Raw genomic sequence first — 22,956 nt, forward strand, 5'->3', positions numbered from 1 at the left:
TCCTGCTTGCAGGAAATGCAGAAATCGACCTAGTTGAAATTCCTCTGTTGGGGCCCTTTCGGCCTCACACCATGCAACATATTTTCGCCATATGCGGTGATAATGAGTTGCTGTAACCTCTTTCCTGGCTTTAGTAAGCGTAGGAATGACTTCCTCCGGAATGCCCTTTTCCTTCAGGATCCGGCGTTCAACCGCCATGCCGACAAATGCAGCCGCGGTAAGTCTTGGAACAGACAGGGCCCCTGCTGCCGCAGGTCCTGTCTGAGTGGCAGAGGCCATGGGTCCTCTGACATAAATTCTTGAAGTTCTGGGTACCAAGCTCTTCTTGGCCATCCACGAGTATCGTTCTTACTCCTCGCCTTCTTATTATTCTCAGTACCTTTGGTATGAGAGGCAGAGGGGAGAACACATAAACCGACTGGTACACCCACGGTGTTACCAGAGCGTCCATAGCTATCGCCTGAGGGTCCCTTGACCCGGTGCAATATCTTTTATAGCTTTTTGTTGAGGCGGGACGCCATCATGTCCACCTGTGGCCTTTCCCAATGGTGTACAATCCTATTGGAAGACTTCTGGAGGAAGTCCCCATTCTCCCGGGTGGAGGTCGTGTCTGTTGAGAAGATCTGCTTCCCAGTTGTCCACTCCGGGAATGAACACTGCTGACAGTGCTAACACATGATTTTCCGCCTATCGGAGAATCCTTGTGGCTTCTGCCATCGCCATCCTGCTTCTTGTGCCGCCCTGTTGGTTTACATGGGCGACTGCCGTGATGTTGTCTGATTGGATCAGTACCGGCTGGTTTTGAAGCAGAGGCCTTGCCGGCCTCAGGGCATTGTAAATGGCCCTCAGGTCCAGAATATTTATGTGTAGGGAAATAACCTGACTTGACCAAAGTCCCTGGAAATTTCTTCCCTGTGTGACTGCCTCCCAGCCTCAAAGGCTGGAATCCATGGTCACTAGGACCTAGTCCTGTATGCCGAACCTGCGGCCCTCTTGAAGATGGGCACTCTGCAGCCACCACAGTAGAGATACCCTGGTCCTTGGAGACAGGGTTATCAGCCTATGCATCGGAAGATGCGATCCGGACCACTTGTCCAACAGGTCCCTCTGAAAAGTTCTTGTATGGAAACTGCCTAATGGGATTGCTTCGTAGGAAGCTACCATTTTTCCCAGGACTCGCGTGCAATGATGCACCGCTACCTATTTTGGCTTCAGGAGGTCTCTGACTAGAGATGACAACTCCTTGGCTTTCTCCTCCGGGAGAAACACTATTTCTGGTTTATGTCCAGAACCATCCCCAGGAACAGTAGACGTGTCATAGGAACCAGCTGTGACTTTGGACTGTTTAGAATCCAACCATGCTGTTGTAGCACTTTCCAAAATAGTGCTACCCCGACTACCAACTGCTCCTTGGACCTCGCCCTTATAACGAGATTGTCCAAGTACGGGATAATTACAACTCCCTTTTTTTGAAGGAGTATCAACATTTCGGCCATTACCTTGATAAAACACCCTCGGTGCCATGTACAGTCCAAACGGCAGTGTCTGGACTTGGTAATGGTAATCCTGTACCACAAATCTGAGGTACTCCTGACGAGGATGATAAATGGGGACATGCAGGTAAGCATCCTTGATGTCCCAGGATACCATGTAATCCCCCTCGTCCAGGCTTGGAATAACCGCCCTGAGCGATTCCATCTTGAACTTGAATTTTTGTGTTCAAGGATTTTAAATATAAAATGGGTCACACCGAACCATGCGGTTTCGGTACCCCAACCCGTGTGGAATAGTAACCCCGTCCTTGTTGAAGTAGGGGCACCTTGAGTATTACCTGCTGGGAATACCGCTTATTAATTGCCTCTAGCACAGCCTCCCTGCCTGAGGGAGTTGTCAGCAAGGCATATTTTAGGAAACGGCTGGGGGGAGACATCTCGAATTCCAGCTTGTACCCCTGAAATACTACTTGAAAGAAACAGGGATCCACCTGTGAGCGAGCCCACTAATTGCTGAAATTTTTGAGACGGCCCCCCACCGTACCTGGCTACACCTGTGGAGCACCCGCATCATGGTGTGGCCTCACAGGAGGCGGGGGAAGAATCTTGATTCTGGGAACAGGCTGACTGGTGCAGCTTTTTTTCCCTCTACCCTTGTCTCTGTACAGAAAGGAAGCGCCATTTGTTTCTGAAGCCGAAAGGACTGTACCTTTGTCTGTGAGGAAACCTGAGGTAAAATTATTTCTTCCCAGCAGTTGCTGTGGATACGAGGTCCCAGAGACCATCCCCAAATAATTCCTCACCCTTATAAGGCTCTCTATGCGCTTTTTAAGTCAGCATCACCTGTCCAGTGACAGGTCTCTAATACCCTCCTGACAGAATGGACATTACATTTATTTTGGATGCCAGCCGGCAAAATATCCCTCTGTGCATCCCCCATATATAAGACGACGTCTTTAATATGTTTTTATGTTTGCCAACTAGTATCCCTGTTTGACAGGGTCACCGACCACGCTGCAGCAGCACTATCTGCAGGTCTCAGTCTAGTACCTGAGTGTGTAAATACAGACTTCAGGATAGCCTCCTGTTTTTTATCAACAGGTACCTATTAAAGTGGCCGTATCCTAAGACGGCAGTGCCACCTTTTTTGACAAAAACGTGTGAGCGCCTTATCCACCCTAGGGGATATCTCCCAGCGTAACTTATCCACCTGGCGGGAAAGGGTACGCCATCAGTAACTTTTTATAAATTACCAGTTTCTTAACGGGGGAACCCACGCTTTCACACACTTCATTTATTCATCTGATGGGGGAACAAAACACTGCCTGTTTTTTCTCCCCAAACCTAAAACCCATTTTTAGAGGTGCTTGGGTTAAAGTCAGAAATGTATAACACATTTTTTATTGCCGGGATCACGTCACGGATGTTCCTAGTGGATTGTGTATATGTCTCCACCTTGTCGACACTGGAGTCAGACTCCGTGTCGACATCTGTGTCTGCCATCTGAGAGAGCGGGCGTTTTTGAGCCCCTGATGGCCTTTGAGACGCCTGGGCAGGCGCGGGCTGCGAAGCCGGCTGTCCCACAGCTGTTACGTCATCCACCCTTTTATGTAAGGAGTTGACACTGTCGGTTAATACCTTTCACCTATCCATCCACTCTGGTGTCGGCCCCACAGGGGGCGACATCACATATATCGGCCTCTGTTCTGCCACCATATAAGCCTCCTCATTCAACATGTCGACACAGCCGTACCGACACACCGCAGACACACAGGGAATGCTCTAAACGAGGACAGGACCCACAAAAGCCCTTTGGGGGGACAGAGTAAGAGTATGCCAGCACACACCAGAGCGCTATATATATACAGGGACTAACTGAGTTATGTCCCTAATAGCTGCTTTTTATATAATATACTGTATATACTGCCAATTTTAATGCCCCCCCTCTCTTTTCCCTCTTACTGTACTGTAGAATTGCAGGGAAGAGCCAGGGAGCTTCCTTCCAGCCGAGCTGTGAGGGAAAAATGGCGCCAGTGTGCTGAGGAGATAGGCTCCGCCCCTTTTTCGCGGCCTATTCTCCCGTTTTTTATGGAATTCTGGCAGGGGTATTTACCTCATATATAGCCCCTGGGGCCATATATTGAGGTATTTTAGCCAGCCAAGGTGTTTTTATTGCTGCCTCAGGGCGCCCCCCCCAGCGCCCTGCACCCTCAGTGACCGGAGTGTGAAGTGTGTGAGAGGAGCAATGGCGCACAGCTGCAGTGCTGTGCGCTACCTTGGTGAAGACAGAGTCTTCATGCCGCCGATTTTCCGGACCATCTTCTTGCTTCTGGCTCTGTAAGGGGGACGGCGGCGCGGCTCCGGGACCGAACATCAAGGCTGGGCCTGCGGTCGATCCCTCTGGAGCTAATGGTGTCCAGTAGCCTAAGAAGCCCAATCCGGCTGCAAGCAGGCGAGTTCGCTTCTTCTCCCCTTAGTCCCTCGCTGCAGTGAGCCTGTTACCAGCAGGTCTCACTGAAAATAACAAATTCTAAGACTATAACTTTCTAAGAGCTCAGGAGAGCCCCTAGTGTGCATCCAACCTCGGCCGGGCACGAAATCTAACTGAGGCTTGGAGGAGGGTCATAGTGGGAGGAGCCAGTGCACACCAGGTAGTCTAAGATCTTTCTAGAGTGCCCAGCCTCCTTCGGAGCCCGCTATTCCCCATGGTCCTTACGGAGTTCCCAGCATCCACTAGGACGTTAGAGAAACTTTCTTTAACTTCCTTATCAACTGTGTCACTTTGATATATGCATCGGCTACCCACATGTTCATGTTCAGAGCAGGAGTAAACGTCACTCTGCACGGAGCTGAGATAACTAATAAAGCTGATAGGTATACTATAGCTGTTATGCACAATGGATATAAATCACATCATAATCTGTAATGCAATTGCACACTAAACAAACAGTATGTCCGTTGATAATACTGTGCATACGCTGTGCTTTGATGAGCACTTTGTCCCTCAATTCCAATACTTAGTAGCAAGTTATAGCAGCCTCCTAAACTCCTTGTCAATGCTATTAATATTAATCACATCTCATCAAGGGGTCTAATCATGAAGCAGTGAAAAGAGTGGAGAAATGAGCCTGTGGAGAAGTTGCCCATGGCAACAAATCAGCTGCTCTGTACAGTTGTACAGCATGCAAATTATAAATGTTACTTTAATGCTGATTGGTTGCCATGGGCAACTTCTCCACTTGCTCACTTCTCCACACTTTTTACTGCTTCATGAACAGACACCCAGGTATGAGAGCAGAACCTGTTAGCATGTAGGCAGCAGGAAAATGGTGCAGAGTTCGAAGTAATTAGACCAGTGAGTCAGAGTTCCCTACAACTTCTGTTGTCCCACCATCTTAATTGACAACTGCCTATATCAATCAGCGGATGGGGGATGAGAGAGCAGCCGGGTGATTCACTAGTTAGAAGGAAGGAGAGAAACCCTTCTACTTTCCCCGTTATAGCGTGTGCAGCTACCTGGTATCATCTGACATTGCAGGATACCGCAGCGCAATGCGGGAATGAGAGCGGCCCGAAAAAGTACCTGAAAGTTGATTGAGAGAAAAGATTATTTTAGGCATGTGGGTTCACAAAGCCTCCCATCGGCAGCGGCATTTACTGTGGATAACGCGTTTCACCAGCAGGCTTGTTCACATCCTGTCACTGGCAGCGTCCATAGCACACCATCATTGCTGGCTGTATATACGCTTCCTTAACCAATGATCTTTAGACAGTTTGATAGATAGTCATTACGACCAATCAGAAAGCAGATAGACCTTCATAGATTGAAATACACACCTAAGGGTGTGTACACATGGTGAGATATTTTCTGTTTTTCGATTTTGACTATATAATATTGATCTTAATATTATTGCCATACCTGTCCCTGATTTCTTTTCTCTTGTCATGTATTGGCAGGCCTTACAGGAGCCACATGGAAAGTGTTTAATATGGGGCATTTCTGATACTCAAAATAAGTTTTTGTATAACTATACTACAGTAGGTCCACCATACAAGAAACAGTCACTCCTTATCCGCTCTTCTTTCTGTACACACAGCTACAGTACTTACTATATTATAATATTTTGCTATTAAAACAGTTAAATTAAATGAAATTAAATAATAAAAATCTATGTTTGCAGGTGGGGCAGATGTAACATGTGCAGAGATATTTAGGTTTGGGTGGGGTGTGTTCAAACTGAAATCTAAATTGCAGTGTACAAATAAAGCAGTCAGTATTTACCCCGCACAGAAACAATATAACCCAACCCAAATCTAAATATTTTTGCACGTGTTACAGCTTCCCCACCTGCAGTGCAACAAAGATTTGCCCATTAGTGTGCTTTTTTGATTTGCTATCAAACCTCAATAACTCCCTAAATTATGTGAAAATTACATTCAAAACATAATAACAGATCTTGAAACTCTGGTAAGCAATAACATTGATACTAATGGTACATTTACTAAAAGTCAATTTGTTTGATTTCAAATGGATCTTAATCGACGTTGGGGTTCCAGGGCTAAAACACCATCGTTTACTAACATGATTTTGTTATATTAATTTTCAAATGTTAGTAAACGCGTGTTTTAGCCCTGGAAGTCCAACATTGTTTAAATTTGATTTTAATGTAACTGAAATTGTTGGAAACCGATTAAAATCGATGTTTAGTACATATACCCTGCATCTATGATAGAAAAGATAGAAAATTATATATATCCAGTCTGTTCACAAAACTTACTATTTGTAGTATTCTCTTCGGTATCTTTATGATCCGGGCAAAATGCACTGTAATAAACAGGAACGTGTTAATTGTAGGTGGAGAGAGGGAAACCCAGCAGCACTGGAACATGTATAACAACAATCTGGGGGCGGGGCTGGGGTGACTCGTACAAATTTGTAGTAATAGATATTTCAAATATTTAAGTTTACTGAAGTCAGCCAAAGCACAACTTAAATATCTCTGCATTAAAGTTGTTAAAAGATTGCCCCACTACCCTCCCCGAAGTAGCATAAACCACAAAGTACCACAAAAGTTCCCACTGTACTCACCTCTACTTTGTACTTTGTAAACTAGAGGACACTTTGAAGAACTTGCAAGGAATAAAGATAGCATGTCTGCGACATTCCCGCGTGCCAGATTTTTTTCGCTCCCTTCAGGCCACCTCCCAGACACTGCCCAGTAACGCCCATTGTTTTGCCTTTCCAGTTCTATTACTAGCTCTCTCATGCCCAACAGCGCATTTGTGCATACCCTCAATGTAACTATGCACCACAGAGGACTAGAAAATAATTGCTTAACTGCGCAAACATCGTCATTGTGTGTGGTTTGCGTCCATCTTTGAATCAGGCCTCGTGTGTACAGCACTTTACCCTGAATGACAGAGGCCTCAGTCTGACATTTACTGTATATGCAGTACATGCACCTCTCAGTGGGACCCCAGCCATATTTGGAATAGCCTGAAAATAAATAAGTGGGTAAATGCCAAAAATAATACTTACATATAGATTTCTTTTTCGGGATCACAAATGTATTTACCCTTGGCTTTTTTTACGCATAGATAATGATATGTCCTCCTGCATGTTTCGTTATCACAGCCAACAGATGCACCTTTAGCTTTACAATAAAAACATCTCTGCCAATGAAAAAACGAGATTTATGGTAAGAACTTACCGTTGTTAAATCTCTTTCTGCGAGGTACACTGGGCTCCACAAGGATTAACATTGGGGTGTAGAGTAGGATCTTGATCTGAGGCACCAACAGGCTCAAAGCTTTGACTGTTCCCAAGATGCACAGCGCCGCCTCCTCTATAACCCCGCCTCCGTGCACAGGAGCTCAGTTTCGTTAACCAGCCCAATGCAGTAGCAGGTACTAGAGACGACAATCTCTCGTAGCCAATTACACCACACACTCACCACAGGAGAGGGTGTCAGCGGCTATGCAACACCAACCCAAAGAAGCAAAGTGCGTCAGGGTGGGCGCCTTGTGGAGCCTAGTGTACCTCACAGAAAGAGATTTAACAATGGTAAGTTCTTACCATAAATCTCGTTTTCTGCTGCGGGGTACACTGGGCTCCACAAGGATTAACATCGGGGATGTCCTAAAGCAGTTTCTTATGGTAGGGGATGCACTGTAGCGGGCACAAGAACCCGGTGTCCAAAGGAAGCATCCTGGGAGGCGGAAGTATCAAAGGCATAGAACCTTATAAACGTGTTCCCTGAGGACCACGTAGTCTCCTTGCACTATTGTTCAAGGGTCGCACCACGGTGGGCCGCCCAAGAGGGCCCAACCGACCGAGTAGAATGGGCTTTGATGGTAGCAGGAGTTGGACGACCAGTCTGTACCTAAGCATGTGCAATCATCATTCTAATCCATCTGGCCAGGTTCTGCTTGGATGTAGGCCAGCCAGGTTTGTGAAAACCAAACAGTACAAACAGAGAATCAGATTTCCTAATGGAGGATGTTCTCTTCACATAGATACGGAGAGCCCGTACTACATCCATAGACCGCTCTTTGGAAAACAACTCAGGAGAATTAAAGGCTGGAACCACAATCTCCTGGTTAAGGTGGAAGGAAGATACCACCTTGGGTAAATAACCCGGTCGCATTCAAAGAACCGCCCGGTCACGATGAAAAATCAAATGGGGGGACTTACAGGATAAGGCACCCAAATCCGAGACCCTTCTAGCTGAAGCGATAGCCAGCAAAAACAGCACCTTAAGGGAAAGCCACTTAAGGTCAGCAGCTGCAAGAGGTTCAAATGGAGATTCGTGCAAGGCTTCCAGTACCACCGACAGACCCCAAGGGGCCACAGGAGGAATATAAGGAGGCTGAATCCGCAACATGCCCTGAGTGAATGTATGCAAATCAGGTAGGGCAGCAATCTTTCTCTGAAACCAAACCGACATGGCAGAAATGTGAACCTTGAGGGAGGCGAGACGAAGGCCTAAGTCCAGGCCCTGTTGTAGGAAGGCCAACAGTTTGGCCTTGCTGAACTTGAAAACGTCATGATTGTGAGATGCACACCAAGTAAAATAAGCATTCCAGATCCTATAGTAAATCCGAGCAGAAGCCGGCTTACGGGCCTTCAACATTGTTTGAACGACCGCCTCAGAAAAACCCTTGGCCCTTAAGACGGAAGCTTCAAGAGCCATGACGTCAAAGCCAGATGGGATAAGTCCTGGTAAACACAAGGGCCCTGAATGAGGAGATCTGGACATGGAAGTAGAAGGGGACGATCCAACGAGAGGCCCTGTAGATCGGAGAACCAGTGCCGCCTGGGCCACGCTGGAGCGGCCAGAAGTAGGTTTCCTCCTTCTTGCTTGAACTTCCATATTACTGTGGGCAGAAGTGATACCGGAGGGAACACATACGGCAGCCGAAAATTCCATGGGACTGACAGAGCATCCATGAACACTGCTTGAGGATCCCTTGTCCTTGCTTCGAAGACCGGAACCATGTGATTGTGTCGAGATGCCATCAGGTCCACATCTGGAAGGTCCCACTTGTCCACGAAAAGTTGAAACACCTCTGGATGAAGGCCCCATTCTCCGGCGTGTATGCCCTGACGACTGGGAAATTTCGCTTCCCAGTTTAGGACCCCCGGAATGAACACTGAGGATATGGCCAGCAGATGGCGTTCTGCCCACTGTAGAATCTGTGATACTTCGCTCATTGCCATGCGGCTTCGAGTGCAGCCCTGATGATTGATGTACGCCACCGTAGTGGCGTTGTCCAATTGTACTTGAACAGGTCTGTTCTGTATTAGATGCTGGGCCATTGTCAACGCATTGAACACTGCCCACAGTTCCAGAAAATTTATCGGGAGTAGAGACTCCTCCTTGGTCCCACAACCTCTCAGACTGGCATCCATCGTCAGCAGGACCCAGTTGGATATCCAGAAGAGACGGCCCCTGCTCAGTCGTTGGTCCTGAAGCCACCAGCTAAGTGACAGGTGGACCTCCGGAGACAAGGAGATCATGTGAGATCTGATCCGGTGAGACAGGCCGTCCCACTTGGTCAGAATTAACTTCTGCAGAGGGCGAGAATGGAATTGAGCATACTCCACCATGTCGAAAGCTGACACCATGATACCTAGCACTTGCATCGCCGAATGTACCGACACTTGCGGACGAGATAGGAAGCAACAAACTCTGTCCTGAAGCTTCAGGACTTTTTCCTGAGACAACAACAACCGTTGGTTGTGAGTGTCCAATAACGCTCCCAGGTGTACCATGCTCCGAGCAGGAACCAGGGAGGATTTCTTCCAGTTGATCAGCCACCCGTGGGCTTTCATGAACTGGACACTCAGATCTAGATGACACAGGAGAGTTTCTGGGGATTTGCCAGGATCAACAAATCGTCTAGGTATGGCAGGATCCTGACCCCTTGACGGCGGAGTGTAGCCGTCATGACCGCCATTACTTTGGTGAAAACTCGGGGAGCCGTTGTCAAACCAAAGGGTAATACCCGAAATTGGTAATGAAGGTTGCCCACCACAAACCTCAGCTACTGCTGATGAGACACTGCAATAGGTATATGCAGGTAGGCATCATGTATGTCCAGGGAGACCATATAGTCTCCAGGCTCCAAGGCCAGAACAATAGAGCGCAGAGTTTCCATACAAAACTTGGAGACCGGCACATACTTGTTCAAGGACTTCAGATTGAGAATGGGCCGCGAGGACCCGTTCGGTTTCGGGACTAGAAACAGCGGTGAATAGTACCTCTTGCCTCTCTGAGCCAGAGGCACCTGTACTACCACTCCTGTGGTCAGGAGGGAATGTACCACCGAATGCAGAGTGTTTGTCTTTGTTGGGTCCAGAGGAACATCTGTCAGGCAAAATCGCTGAGGGGGACGATTCTTGAAGGGTACGGCGTAACCTCGAGTGCCGATTTCCCTTACCCAGGCATCGGAAGTGGTCTTCAACCATTCCTAGGTAAAACCTAGAAGTCGGCCCCCCACCCTGGGATCCCCCAGAGGGAGGCCGCCCTGTCATGTGACAGGCTTGTCAGTTTTGGAAGCAGGCTGACGGGCAGCCCAGGCTCGCTTCAGTCTGGGCTTGGCAGGTCTGGAAGCACGAGCTTGCTTTGGGTACGCCTGACCTTTTGCTTTACCCGGAGGATGAAAGGGCCGAGGGAAAGTACTTTTAGCCTTCTGCGTGGAAGGAGCCATACTAGGTAGACAAGCTGTTTTAGCAGTAGCCAGGTCAGCCACACTCTTATTGAGGTCTTCTCCAAAGATAATGTCTCCCTTGAAAGGAAGCACCTCCAGGGTTTTCTTGTAATCCATATCCACCGACTAGGATCTCAATCAAAAGATACGTCAGGCCAAGACGGACGTAGTAGCAGCCTTGTCCGCCAGCACCCCGGCATCGGAGGCCGCCTCCTTAAGGTACAGAGAAGCCGTGGTAATATGCAAGAGACATTGTCGAGCATACTCAGATGCATTAGAAGGCAGCTCCGCCTCTAGATCCTGAGCCCACACCTCAACAGCTTCAGCAGGCCAAGTTGCTGCAATGGTTGGCCTATGCACAGCCCTCGTTAGGGTGTAAATCACTTTCAAACAACCCTCCACACGTCTATCCATCGGTTCCTTCAGAGAGGTGACGGTAGTTACTGGCAGAGCAGAGGAAACTACCATGCGTGCCACATGAAACTCTACGGGTGGAGGAGTTTCCCAATTTTTACATAGCTCCCCAGAGAAAGGATAGCGAGCCAACAGTCTCTTATTCGGTGTGAATTTCGTCCCCGGATTTTCCCAGGACTCCTGACGTATGTCAGCCAGGTGTTGAGAATGAGGTAAAACTTGTTTAACCACCTTCTTACGTTTACATCTGTACGGCTTTTTAGAGACAGCCTCAAGCTCAGGTTCATCAGAGACCTGAAGAATGAGCCTGATAGCCTCAATCAAATCAGGGACATCCACCATTGACTTCCCTTCCCCATCAGAAGCATCTGAGTCAGTGTCTGCGGGGTCAGTATAAGCACCATCCTCCTCAGAGGATGTGTCCGGGATAGCAGTGGATTGTGAGGAGGTAATGGCCCGTTTAGAAGACGTCTTAGTCTTAGGTGGGCGAGAGTGAGATTTAGATTTAATCAGTGACCGGTTCAATTGCTGTAATTGAGTGGAGATTTGATCTGGCCATGGCGGATTAATTGCAGGGACCATAAACTGCTGCATTGGCACAGGTGGTCACACAGGGGGAGCCAGTTTAGTTACAAGCGTGTTTAACAGCATGGAAAAGGTAGCCCAAGGTGGGTCATTTGTTGCCCCTGGTGCTGCGGACCCACTGGGGGGGGTAAGGAACCCCCTGAACCTGAACTCTCTGCTGCCAAATTTTCCTCCAAAATGTCTGTGGCATCACCACCACACAATGTGGGAGAAGCCCCAGCTCCGTTGCTTCGTGTAGCTGACATAACAATAAGCACAATATTGGGCAACCTGGTACAATTCTTAGCAGCGATATACCTAGCAAGAACTCCCAGGGAAGTGTGACTTTCATGTCAGCACAAACCGGGAATCCAAGAGATATATGGTGACTATAAATCATAAAGAAAAATACACAGCAAGTATATCTTGTGAAATACCTATATTATTTAGAAAACCTGACACACTTAGCCCCCACAGGTTATGGAATATAGGAATAGCACGCTGAGTGAAATACCCGATAAGGCAGCCACGCAGCAGCTACATGCACACACACATATATAGTCACAAGCGTACCATGCAGAAATTATACACCCTAAAACTGCACTGGACTAGCAATACAAAGTAATACTCAGTATAGCTATATATGTTAACAATAGCTATAACAAAGCACAGTAGATACTGGATGTATATCACAGGGTGTTTGTACCACACAGCCCTGAATGTATGCACGCTTTCTTAACTAACACTGTCCCTTGACAGGTAGAATACTTAAGTGTCATGTAAAATGCACAGCACTGGCGAACAGGCGGCTTTACAGAGGAGGATTTGCCCCAGCAGTCCCAGGAACAGCGCAGCTCCGTGTGATGGCGGCTGACAGGGAGTGAGGGAGAGATATGCAGCTCCAGGGCGGGAACATTAACTGAAATGGTGCCCTGGGGCTGGGGCTACAGGTTAGGCCTTATCCCCCTGCTGGTTTCCCCACCAGACGCTGCACGTTTTGTTTAAAACAGGGTTTTTATGAGAGAAAAAACTAGTGATGTGCGGGTTCGGTTTCTCGGAAACCGAACCCCCCCGAACTTCACCCATTTTACACGGGTCCGAGGCAGGTTCGAACCTTCCCGCCTTGCTCGGCTAACCCGAGCGCGCCCGAACGTCATCATCCCGCTGTCGAATTCTCGCGAGATTCGGATTCTATATAAGCAGCCGCGCGTCGCCGCCATTTTCACTGGTGCATTGGAGATGATAGGGAGAGGACGTGGCTGGCGTCCTCTCCGTTTATTGTTGAACTTGATTTCTTTATTGCTTAATTGTGGGGAGGACTGGGGAGCAGCTGTTAGGAGGAGTACAGTGCAGAGTTTTGCTGATCAGTGACCACCAGTTTTATCCGTTCTCTGCCTGAAAAAAATGCTCCATATCTGTGCTCAGTGTGCTGCATAATATATCTGTGCTCACACTGCTTAATTGTGGGGACTGGGGAGCAGCTGTATTATATAGCAGGAGTACAGTGCAGAGTTTTGCTGACAGTGACCACCAGTATACGTTGTCTGCCTGAAAAACACTCCATATCTGTGCTCAGTGTGCTGCTTTATTGTGGGGACTGGGGACCACCATTATAATTAATATTATATAGGAGGAGTACAGTGCAGAGTTTTGCTGACCAGTGACCACCAGTATACTATATATATAGCAGTACGATACGGAAGGCCACTGCTGTGCCTACCTCTGTGTCGTCATTAAGTATACTATCCATCTACATTCTATACCTGTGGTGCATTTTAGTTTTGCAGTTTGCTGACACAGTGACCACCAGTATACTATATATAGCAGTACGATACGGAAGGCCACTGCTGTGCCTACCTCTGTGCCGTCATTAAGTATACTATCCATCTACATTCTATACCTGTGGTGCATTTTAGTTTTGCAGTTTGCTGACACAGTGACCACCAGTATACTATATATAGCAGTACGATACGGAAGGCCACTGCTGTGCCTACCTCTGTGTCGTCATTAAGTATACTATCCATCTACATTCTATACCTGTGGTGCATTTTAGTTTTGCAGTTTGCTGACACAGTGACCACCAGTATACTATATATAGCAGTACGATACGGAAGGCCACTGCTGTGCCGACCTCTGTGTCGTCATTAAGTATACTATCCATCTACATTCTATACCTGTGGTGCATTTTAGTTTTGCAGTTTGCTGACACAGTGACCACCAGTATACTATATATAGCAGTACGATACGGAAGGCCACTGCTGTGCCTACCTCTGTGTCGTCATTAAGTATACTATCCATCTACATTCTATACCTGTGGTGCGCCTCTTTTTTTCTTTGCATCATGTGCTGTTTGGGGACAATTTTTTTGAAGTGCCATCCTGTCTTGACACTGCAGTGCCACTCCTAGATGGGCCAGGTGTTTGTGTCGGCCACTTGTGTCGCTTAGCTTAGTCACACAGCGACCTTGATGCGCCTCTTTTTTTCTTTGCATCATGTGCTGTTTGGGGACAATTTTTTTGAAGTGCCATCCTGTCTTGATACTGCAGTGCCACTCCTAGATGGGCCAGGTGTTTGTGTCGGCCACTTGTGTCGCTTAGCTTAGTCACACAGCGACCTTGGTGCGCCTCTTTTTTTCTTTGCATCATGTGCTGTTTGGGGACAATTTTTTTGAAGTGCCATCCTGTCTTGACACTGCAGTGCCACTCCTAGATGGGCCAGGTGTTTGTGTCGGCCACTTGTGTCGCTTAGCTTAGTCACACAGCGACCTTGGTGCGCCTCTTTTTTTCTTTGCATCATGTGCTGTTTGGGGACAATTTTTTTGAAGTGCCATCCTGTCTTGACACTGCAGTGCCACTCCTAGATGGGCCAGGTGTTTGTGTCGGCCACTTGTGTCGCTTAGCTTAGTCACACAGCGACCTTGGTGCGCCTCTTTTTTTCTTTGCATCATGTGCTGTTTGGGGACAATTTTTTTGAAGTGCCATCCTGCCTGACACTGCAGTGCCACTCCTAGATGGGCCAGGTGTTTGTGTCGGCCACTTGTGTCGCTTAGCTTAGCCATCCAGCGACCTCGGTGCAAATTGTAGGACTAAAAATAATATTGTGAGGTGTGAGGTGTTCAGAATAGACTGGAAATGAGTGGAAATTATGGTAATTGAGGTTAATAATACTATGGGATCAAAATGACCCCCAAATTCTATGATTTAAGCTGTTTTTTAGGGTTTTTTGAAAAAAACACCCGAATCCAAAACACACCCAAATCCGACAAAAATATTTTGGTGAGGTTTTGCCAAAACGCGTCCGAATCCAAAACACGGCCGCGGAACCGAATCCAAAACCAAAACACAAAACCCGAAAAATGTCTGGTGCACATCACTAGAAAAAACCCCACCTGTGACCTGTGTCCCAGTGACTAGTGGAGCGGCTGCCCTATTACAGTGTTCACGCCCCACACCAGCACGCGCGGCCCGCCTCCCACGGCCGCACCGGATCGCGGTTAACAGCAGGCCAAAGAGACCCCTTACCTCCCCTTGTACCTGCAGCCACACGATCCTGGAGGGCAGCGGCGGGTGTGTGTGACTAACAGAAGGATACCAGAGTCTCTGCTGTAGTTACCCGGCAACCAGGGCGCGGGAGTATACAGTGCCGCTGGGGGAGTGATGGAGCTGCAGCAAAGGATGTCTTATGTGACATACATAAAAGCCAGCCCTTGAAGTCTTCAAAAGTTCTTCTTGTCTTCTGATTAAGCTATAATATGGGCTGCAATGGCAGCCCCCCTGTTGATTGCCTGCTTACTGCATGGCACCAACTTACAAACTGAGCTCCTGTGCACGGAGGCGGGGCTATAGAGGAGGCGGCGCTGTGCATCTTGGGAACAGTCAAAGCTTTGAGCCTGTTGGTGCCTCGGATCAAGATCCTACTCTACACCCCGATGTTAATCCTTGTGGAGCCCAGTGTACTCCGCAGCAGAAAAACAAATTATAGTCAGAATTTATCATACAAGAGTAAAAAATTAACAAACATAAAAAAATACAACAAACTAATGAAGACGCATTAAAATCCCTCAATACTGAGACCTGTTATCCACGAGGACATCCAAACCACTTACATTTATCTCTGAGTGGCACGTTGCCCCAGTTTTGAGGTATTCTTTATGATTTATCTAAAAGAATTATGATGAAATCTATTTATAGAAAGACCTTTCGATACATCCTCCGACAGTATGTGCTGCAAAACAGAGGTTAAAGTGAGCCGGAACTGCAGTTCTGCCTCCTCTGGCTCACCTAACCCAGACTGTGAGCCGCCCTGAAGCCGCATGGGGATGCCAGGCGCCCGCTGAGGTTCTGTTACCAGCGAGCTCTGGCACTTTCCCCTCACGGCAGCCGGAGTTCACTCCTGAGCTCCGGCTGTGTGCGGCTTTGTGGGAGAGACGTCATGACGTCTCTCCCATAGATCCGAGAAGCGGGCGGCCAGGCGGAGGTCAGCGGTCCAGAGGCAGGAGCGGGGCTGGTGAGTATTGTGTGGTTTTTTTTGTGTGTGAAGCGGCGCTACTAGGGGGCATCTTCTACTGGGGGCAACTGTACTGGGGGCAACTTCTACTGGGGCATCTTCTACTGGGTGCATCTTCTACGGGGGGCAACTGAGGAATAACTACCGGGGGCATAACTACAGGGGCCAACTGTACTAGTGGGCAACTTCTACTGGAGGCAACTGCTACTGGGGGCAGCTTTTACTGGGGGCATCTATACTGAGGAATAACTACTGGGGGCATAACTACAGGAGCCAACTGTACTGGGGGCATCTATACTGGAGCATAACTACTGGGGGCAACTGTACTGGGGGCATTTAAACTGGGGCATAACTACAGGGGGCAACTTCTACTAGGGGGCATCTATACTGCGGCATAACTACAGGGGGCATCTGTACTGGAGGCATAACTACAGGGGGCATTTGTACTTGGGGCAGCTTCTACTGAGGGCATCTGTACTGGGGGAATAACTACAGGGGGCATCTGCAATGAGGGCAGCTCTACTGGGGGCATCTGTACTGAGGGCAGCTCTACAAGGGGCATCTGTACTCTGTACTGGAGGCATCTGTACAGGGGGCATAACTACAGGAGGCATAACTACAGGGGCATCTCTACAGGGGGCATAACTACTGGGGCATTACTACACAGGGCATTACCACTGGGGGCATATCTACTGGGAGCACTACTAATGAGGGCATTGCATAGAGGGCACTTAATAAGGGGCATCACTCCTGGGGACATAAGGGGTACTACTACTGTCGGCACTGTATAAGGGGCACCAATACTATGGGCTTTACATAAGGGGCACTACAACTGTGGGCACTACCACTACAGTGGGCATTGCATAAGGGGCACCACTACTGAGGGCACCGTATAAGGGATGCTACTGCTGTGATCATGTTGAGTGACCACGCCCCTTTCTGGTTTGAGACCACACCCCTTTTTGGCGGCGTGTGCATTGCCTTGAGGACTAGGGTGGGGGGTGAGTTGCACCACCTCTTCAAGATCCCTTTAAGCACTGGCTGCGAACAGCCTATTTGATGCACCATCAATATTCTTAAATGTCCTTATATGACCTTCTACACAGGGGCGTTTAAAGAGTGGAAGGGGCCCATGGGCAGAGTCCGGGTGGGCCCCCTCCTCTCCACAGCACCGTAGGCTCTGACAGGGGCAAACGCATGATTATTAGAGGGGGTTTCAAATGCAATCCACAATCTCCCACTCTATGGAACTTTGGAGCAAGTGCGGGAGTCTGGGGAGTGGTAGAGGAACCTAGTACCAACCCTGGATATTAATGTACGCATTGGTCATTTTATACACTGGATAGTGTATGGAAAACAGCATTAATATTTAACACTATAGATGGTATATAGCAGTGGTTCTCAAACTGTGTGTTGTGGCACCCTGGGTTGACTGGGGACACCTGCAGGGGTGCCTTGAATTAGTGGTCCAGGACCAATTAAATTGTTTATGGTCAATGCAATAGTCAAAACCAGTGCTGGTGGCTGTCAATCATAAAACATATGGACAAACAGAAGCAAATCTTTTCCCTCACCACACAACTGAAACTAAGGATGATAAATACACAAATTTACTTCATTTAATGTTTCTTTCTAAATTGCTCAATAAGAAACTTTTGGCCTAGGGGTGCTGTCAAAAAAATTCTGATACTCAGGCGTCGTGATTCTAAAAACGTTTGGGAAACACTGATATATATATAGCAGAGGTTCCCAAACACGGTCCTCAAGGCACCCCAAAGGTCCTGGTTTTAAATATATCCATGCTTGGCCACAGGTGACTTAATTAGCACATTAGTCAATTTGATTTAACCATCTGTGCTGAGCCATGGATACACCTAAAACCTGGACTGTTGAGAAGCCTTGAGGACCGCATTTGGGAACCTCTGTAGTATAGGCTGTATAAAACATTTACTTCAATGCCTGTCAGATCCTTTCCGACAGAGAGGATCCGACAGTTCAGTATTCAATTTGCGGGCAATTCCGACAGGTTTTTGCCCGTTTTTGACAATGCCGATCCAACTTTTTTTAAAGTCAGATTGATATTGTTGAAAACAGGCCAAAAAAACTGTTGGAATCGCCCGCAAATCCGACAAAACGTGTGGATCTGTGGCTACTCTGCCGATCCACGTGTTTTCCAACAAGTCGGATTTTTTGAAAAGTCAGAAAAACGTCACTATAATTGAATAGGTCGAACCAAATTCGACCTAAAAAAGTCGGAAAGTGCAGTTTTTCCGACTTTTTTAAAAATACGACAGTAATTGAATAGACCCCATAGAAATAAATAAGTGGTGAGAAAAAGTTAAACATCCCATAATTAATAAATACATAAATAAATATACAAACATAACAGAACCAGTATGAGACAGAACTGCACTTTCTAAGCACATTCTTCCACCTAATGGTAAGGCGCCCATCTCATCTTCCTAGCAGCTACTCTTTGGTCCAGTGCACTGATTGAGGGTTCAGATCCACACACAGGAAACTTGGTAGAGGAAGTTGCTACCATTGGGAATGTGCAGCAGTTCTGCGCTGTGCCTTAAACGGCATGTTGCAGTAGTTCTAGTAATCGTAGTATAAACTATTGCTACATATATGCAGGTGGCGGGTTGCGGGTAGGCGCTAGTATTTCGTAAAGTGTGCACTCCTGCTTCAGCATGAGTGCAGGGACCGAGAGGTGCAGTGAGTAAGGATCGTTGTGCGGCTGTGCTGTCCGTCTATGGTGAGGGGGAATGGTTTTGCTTGGTGTCTACGCTGTCTGGAGGTGGGGCAAGGGGATGCTGCTGGGGGGAGGATGATCTTGGTGCCTGTGCTGTCTGGAAGGGTGGGGGGTTGATCTTAGGTCCTGTGCTGTCTAAGGGTGGGTGGGGTGGGGGCGCAGTTGGGGAGGTGATCTTGGTGCCTGTGCACTCTATGGAGGGTGGCGTTGCTGCTGTAGGGGGGGGGTGATCATAGTGCCTGTGCTGCCTATAAGGGGGAAGGGGGGACACGGCGCATGCAGATGGACCAGAATTTTCTTTTTTTAAATGGCTTATCCCCATCTACCAGTGACAGCCACTGCACCCCCCAATCGGAGTTGCTGCACGCAGCACAGCAGCTGATTGGAGAGAGTACCCTCACCCAGCATTTACAGTAGATCAGTGACCTACTGGATCGTGTCCGGTGGCCAATCATTGTCTGGCGGCATCTTGATGGATTTTCTTGAAGTATGGCTGCCCTATGGATAGGGGACAGCGGGCGATCAGCACAGCAGGCGATTAGATCCGTACTGCGCATGCACCGCACTGGCGCATCACACGGCTGCAACAGGAATCGGTGCCCTGAGACGGGATTGTTCGAAGGATGCATTTGCACGGGCGTTCGCAAGGTGATTGACAGGAAGAGGCCGTTTGTGGGTGGCAACTGACCGTTTTCAGAGAGTGTCCACAAAAACGCAGGCGGACTCAGGAGTTTTTTTAAGGAAGGGTGTCTGACGTCAGCTCCGGCCCTGATCATCAGGATTCTATCGCACAGGAAGAGTAAGTCCTGGGCTGTGCAGAGACTGCACAAAATCAGTTTGTACAGCACTGTGTCAAAGTCAGAAAAATATCTCTATGCACACTGCCATATTTGCACCTCACACTGGTCCGCGCTGCGCATGCGTGCGCTCTCCCGTGAAGGCGCATACCCGCAGTTGCGTGCACCCGCTGGTGCACGGTATGCGTATTTACGGTAAAGTTTGTGTAGTCGTAGCGTGCGACTCAATCGTTACATATTTTCAGTAATAATGTATTTTGTAGATCATGGTCCCTTTGATAGATTCTGAAAGTTTGGTTAATATAGCATGTTCCTGAACAGAGAGATTCCTCTTTGTATTGTGCGAAGGGTCTAACAGGGGTCATACAGTGGTGTTTGGTACCCATCGGAAGAGTATTTAAATAGCAATATTCCGGTGTTGGTTTGGAGCGGATTAATCGCTCGTGCGAATAGTTATGGACATAAGAAGTTATGTCCATTTACTATTATTTGTTCTTACTTAGTAACAGTTGGAAACAGGTATCAGTGGGTCTCAAATGGCTCTTTGACCTTAGAGATCCCCCAAACAATAGTTTGCATGTTGGGAGGGCCTCACATCTTCACATGCATAAGGTAAGCACAGGAATAGTAATTGAAGATTAATTGTACTCCAAATCAGTATCTTTCCCGCAGACGGAGTACAATAGCCTTTAATTACGCTGAGCTTTGAGACTCAATGAGGAGGGCCAACACCTGTGTTTACGAATGGGTTAGGGTTTGTATCCAGGAGAATGATGGCTGAGATGTCATTGTCTCAACTGAAAGTGGACATCATGAATATTGAACAAAACCCAGAGACAGGGTTTTGTTTTGTATTCGCCAAACAATAGCTCTCCAGAAGACAGGAATGTGTTAGTCATCACCCTTTGTTTTGCATAACCAAGGCCACTGATACAAGACAGCCCACCTGTATGAATCAACCTATGACCTTTTGTTATAATGCGAAGCCGAATTCCTGTGTCTAATGAACAATGAGATTGTAGGGACCATTGAATTGTATTGTGTGTGGGGCATAAATAGCGGGCCGACCATATCCAACTTCACTCTCTCATCAACGGTTCTCATTGCTGATAACCGGGAGCTGGATATCGAGGCGCTTGCGATCGTTTCCCCTTGTGCGTAAGTTTTCTCCGTAATCATATTGTCTTACTGTGAGCCATTTCTCTCTCTCCCTCTCTTCTCTTTTCCTCGTATTTTTCCCTTGATTAGACTTCATTGTATTGTATTGTATTTCCTGTGTAGTTATCTGGTTAGGTAGTCTCTGTTATATTGTAGTGTATCATTTGTACTGTGATTCTTTTTGCAAGTATAATAGTCATAATACATATAATAGGCTTTGGACCCTAAACCCAGGTATCTGTGTATTCCTTATAGTGTTAAGTGTTCACAGAGCGTCGGTGACGCTAAAGCAGCTTTGTAGTTAATCAGGTTACACAAGGTTGCACTTACACTTTGTCTCTACACTAAGGTTTACTGTGTATTTCATTGTTAGAGGTATAGATATAAAGGTTTAACGTTGTGAGCGTCTGCATCGCTGGTGATCTCCTCGTGGTCCCGAGCGCCGCTACGCTATAGCGAATCATTACGATAGTCAACAGCCAATAACGTGTCTGCCTGTGATCTCTTGGCCGTGAGTGAACGTGACGCTTGAGCGTCTAGATCACGGCTAAGCGATCGATACGCAACTAGCGTACCCTTACGGTACTACATACGTAAATAGCGTACATTGTTCTTAGACCTCATAAAGGGTTTTATATACGATAAATATTCAGCTTTATCAACTGCTACACATGCGATCGCACACTTGCACGGCAAAAATACACTCCCCCTGTAGGCAGAGACTATCTGACCACAGGACTGCAAAAATCGCTGCCTAGCAATCAGATCTGAATGACCCCCTATGTTAGCCTCCCATGTAAATTTAAGAGGGTCTTGCAAGTCCGGGAGCAGTCTAGCATTAAGGCTAACATAAATAGGAATTTGAACCCTACAGCCCAAACATATAAACATAGATGTAACTGGGGATGGTGACAGCAGAGGAGGCGAACTACCAAATTGGAGCTGTACAGCATGTCTAAATTGTAAGTTCCTGAAAAAGGCTATGTTGGGAAAAGCAAATTCACCTTGCAGCTAAAGGAATGATTTCAGAAAACCCTCACTAAACAATTGGCCCAAGGAGTAGGCTCGTTTCATAATCTAGACATTATCAGTGGAGAGTTTCAATAGTTCAGGATAGGAACTGTTAAGTCAAAGAGGAGAATCTTCAAAGTATGAGCGTACTGCTAGACCAGAAGGGCCTGTCGTAGCAAAGGTGGGAGGCCAAATACAGAAAGACCAGAGAGTAGAACTTGCAGAGGAGAAAATGAAGGCCTCACCCATTCGACTAGAAACCCAAGTTAGGTATGATTGTCAGCAGCAGAGACCCAACTTAACAGGTGTATCAATTGAGAAGCTATATAATACAACTGGAAATTAGGGAGTCAAAGGACACCCGAAGCCCTAGACCTATACAAAGTTCTACAGGAGCCGACTTGTCACCCATGTATAAGGAGGAAAAAATGCTTACTCAAAAAAACTTTTTGGGGCATATAGATAGGGGATTGTTGAAGAAGATTCAAATATATGGGTTGAATCAATATTTTAAAGAGATTAATACTCCCCATGACAGTAGGGGCCAATGTCTCCCATGTACGAACACTCACTTTAAAATTAGAGGTAGTGTGATCTATATTTTTGGGATACATAATCTGTCTGAGGTGTAATCCAAACTCACAGGTACTTAAACCGTAAAATGCACTGTAGTGGGCAACGAGATAGATTATTAACCACTTAACTGCTTATTTTTTCCCCAAAAAACTGCTCCGAAATTGTCAGGTTTTTTATGAGTGAATTAGGTGAAGAATATGAATTTAACCCTATCCAAAATGAATTTAGTTAAAAAAATATTTTTTTTTGAATTTTTAAAAAAAATATATATTATTTTAAACATCGATCAGGGACATCGCGAGCATCGGAACCATCGCGACTTTAATTATGAAAGCCCGGGACAGCCTCCAGGTACACAGAGGAGGCTTGGGGGGTTAATTTACACTCAGCAGCGGCTGAAATTGTCTGCAGCCGCTGGTGGGGGGTGGGGGGGGGGGGGGGGGAGTCCTGCCGTGCTGACTGATCAGCA

General features: G+C 47.2%; 1 protein-coding gene across 6 annotated transcripts in view; it reads right to left on the reverse strand.

Annotated features, from left to right (window-relative positions):
- LOC135005911 (G patch domain-containing protein 8-like) overlaps positions 1 to 22,956 on the reverse strand; it is a 238,166-nt gene that overhangs the window by 170,934 nt on the left and 44,276 nt on the right. For all 6 annotated transcript variants that reach the window (XR_010206446.1, XM_063951978.1, XM_063951977.1 and 3 more), the window contains exons 3-4: positions 7,033 to 7,166; positions 6,272 to 6,318 (exon numbers count right to left, since the gene is read on the reverse strand). Coding sequence is in view for 5 of the 6 variants with exons in the window: in XM_063951978.1 (XP_063808048.1) it covers positions 6,272 to 6,318; positions 7,033 to 7,166 (181 nt within the window). In the remaining variant the exon portion in view is untranslated. The remainder of the gene's footprint in view (positions 1 to 6,271; positions 6,319 to 7,032; positions 7,167 to 22,956) is intronic.

This window comes from Pseudophryne corroboree, chromosome 2 (assembly GCF_028390025.1).
Source record: "Pseudophryne corroboree isolate aPseCor3 chromosome 2, aPseCor3.hap2, whole genome shotgun sequence".
Lineage (NCBI taxonomy): Eukaryota > Metazoa > Chordata > Amphibia > Anura > Myobatrachidae > Pseudophryne > Pseudophryne corroboree.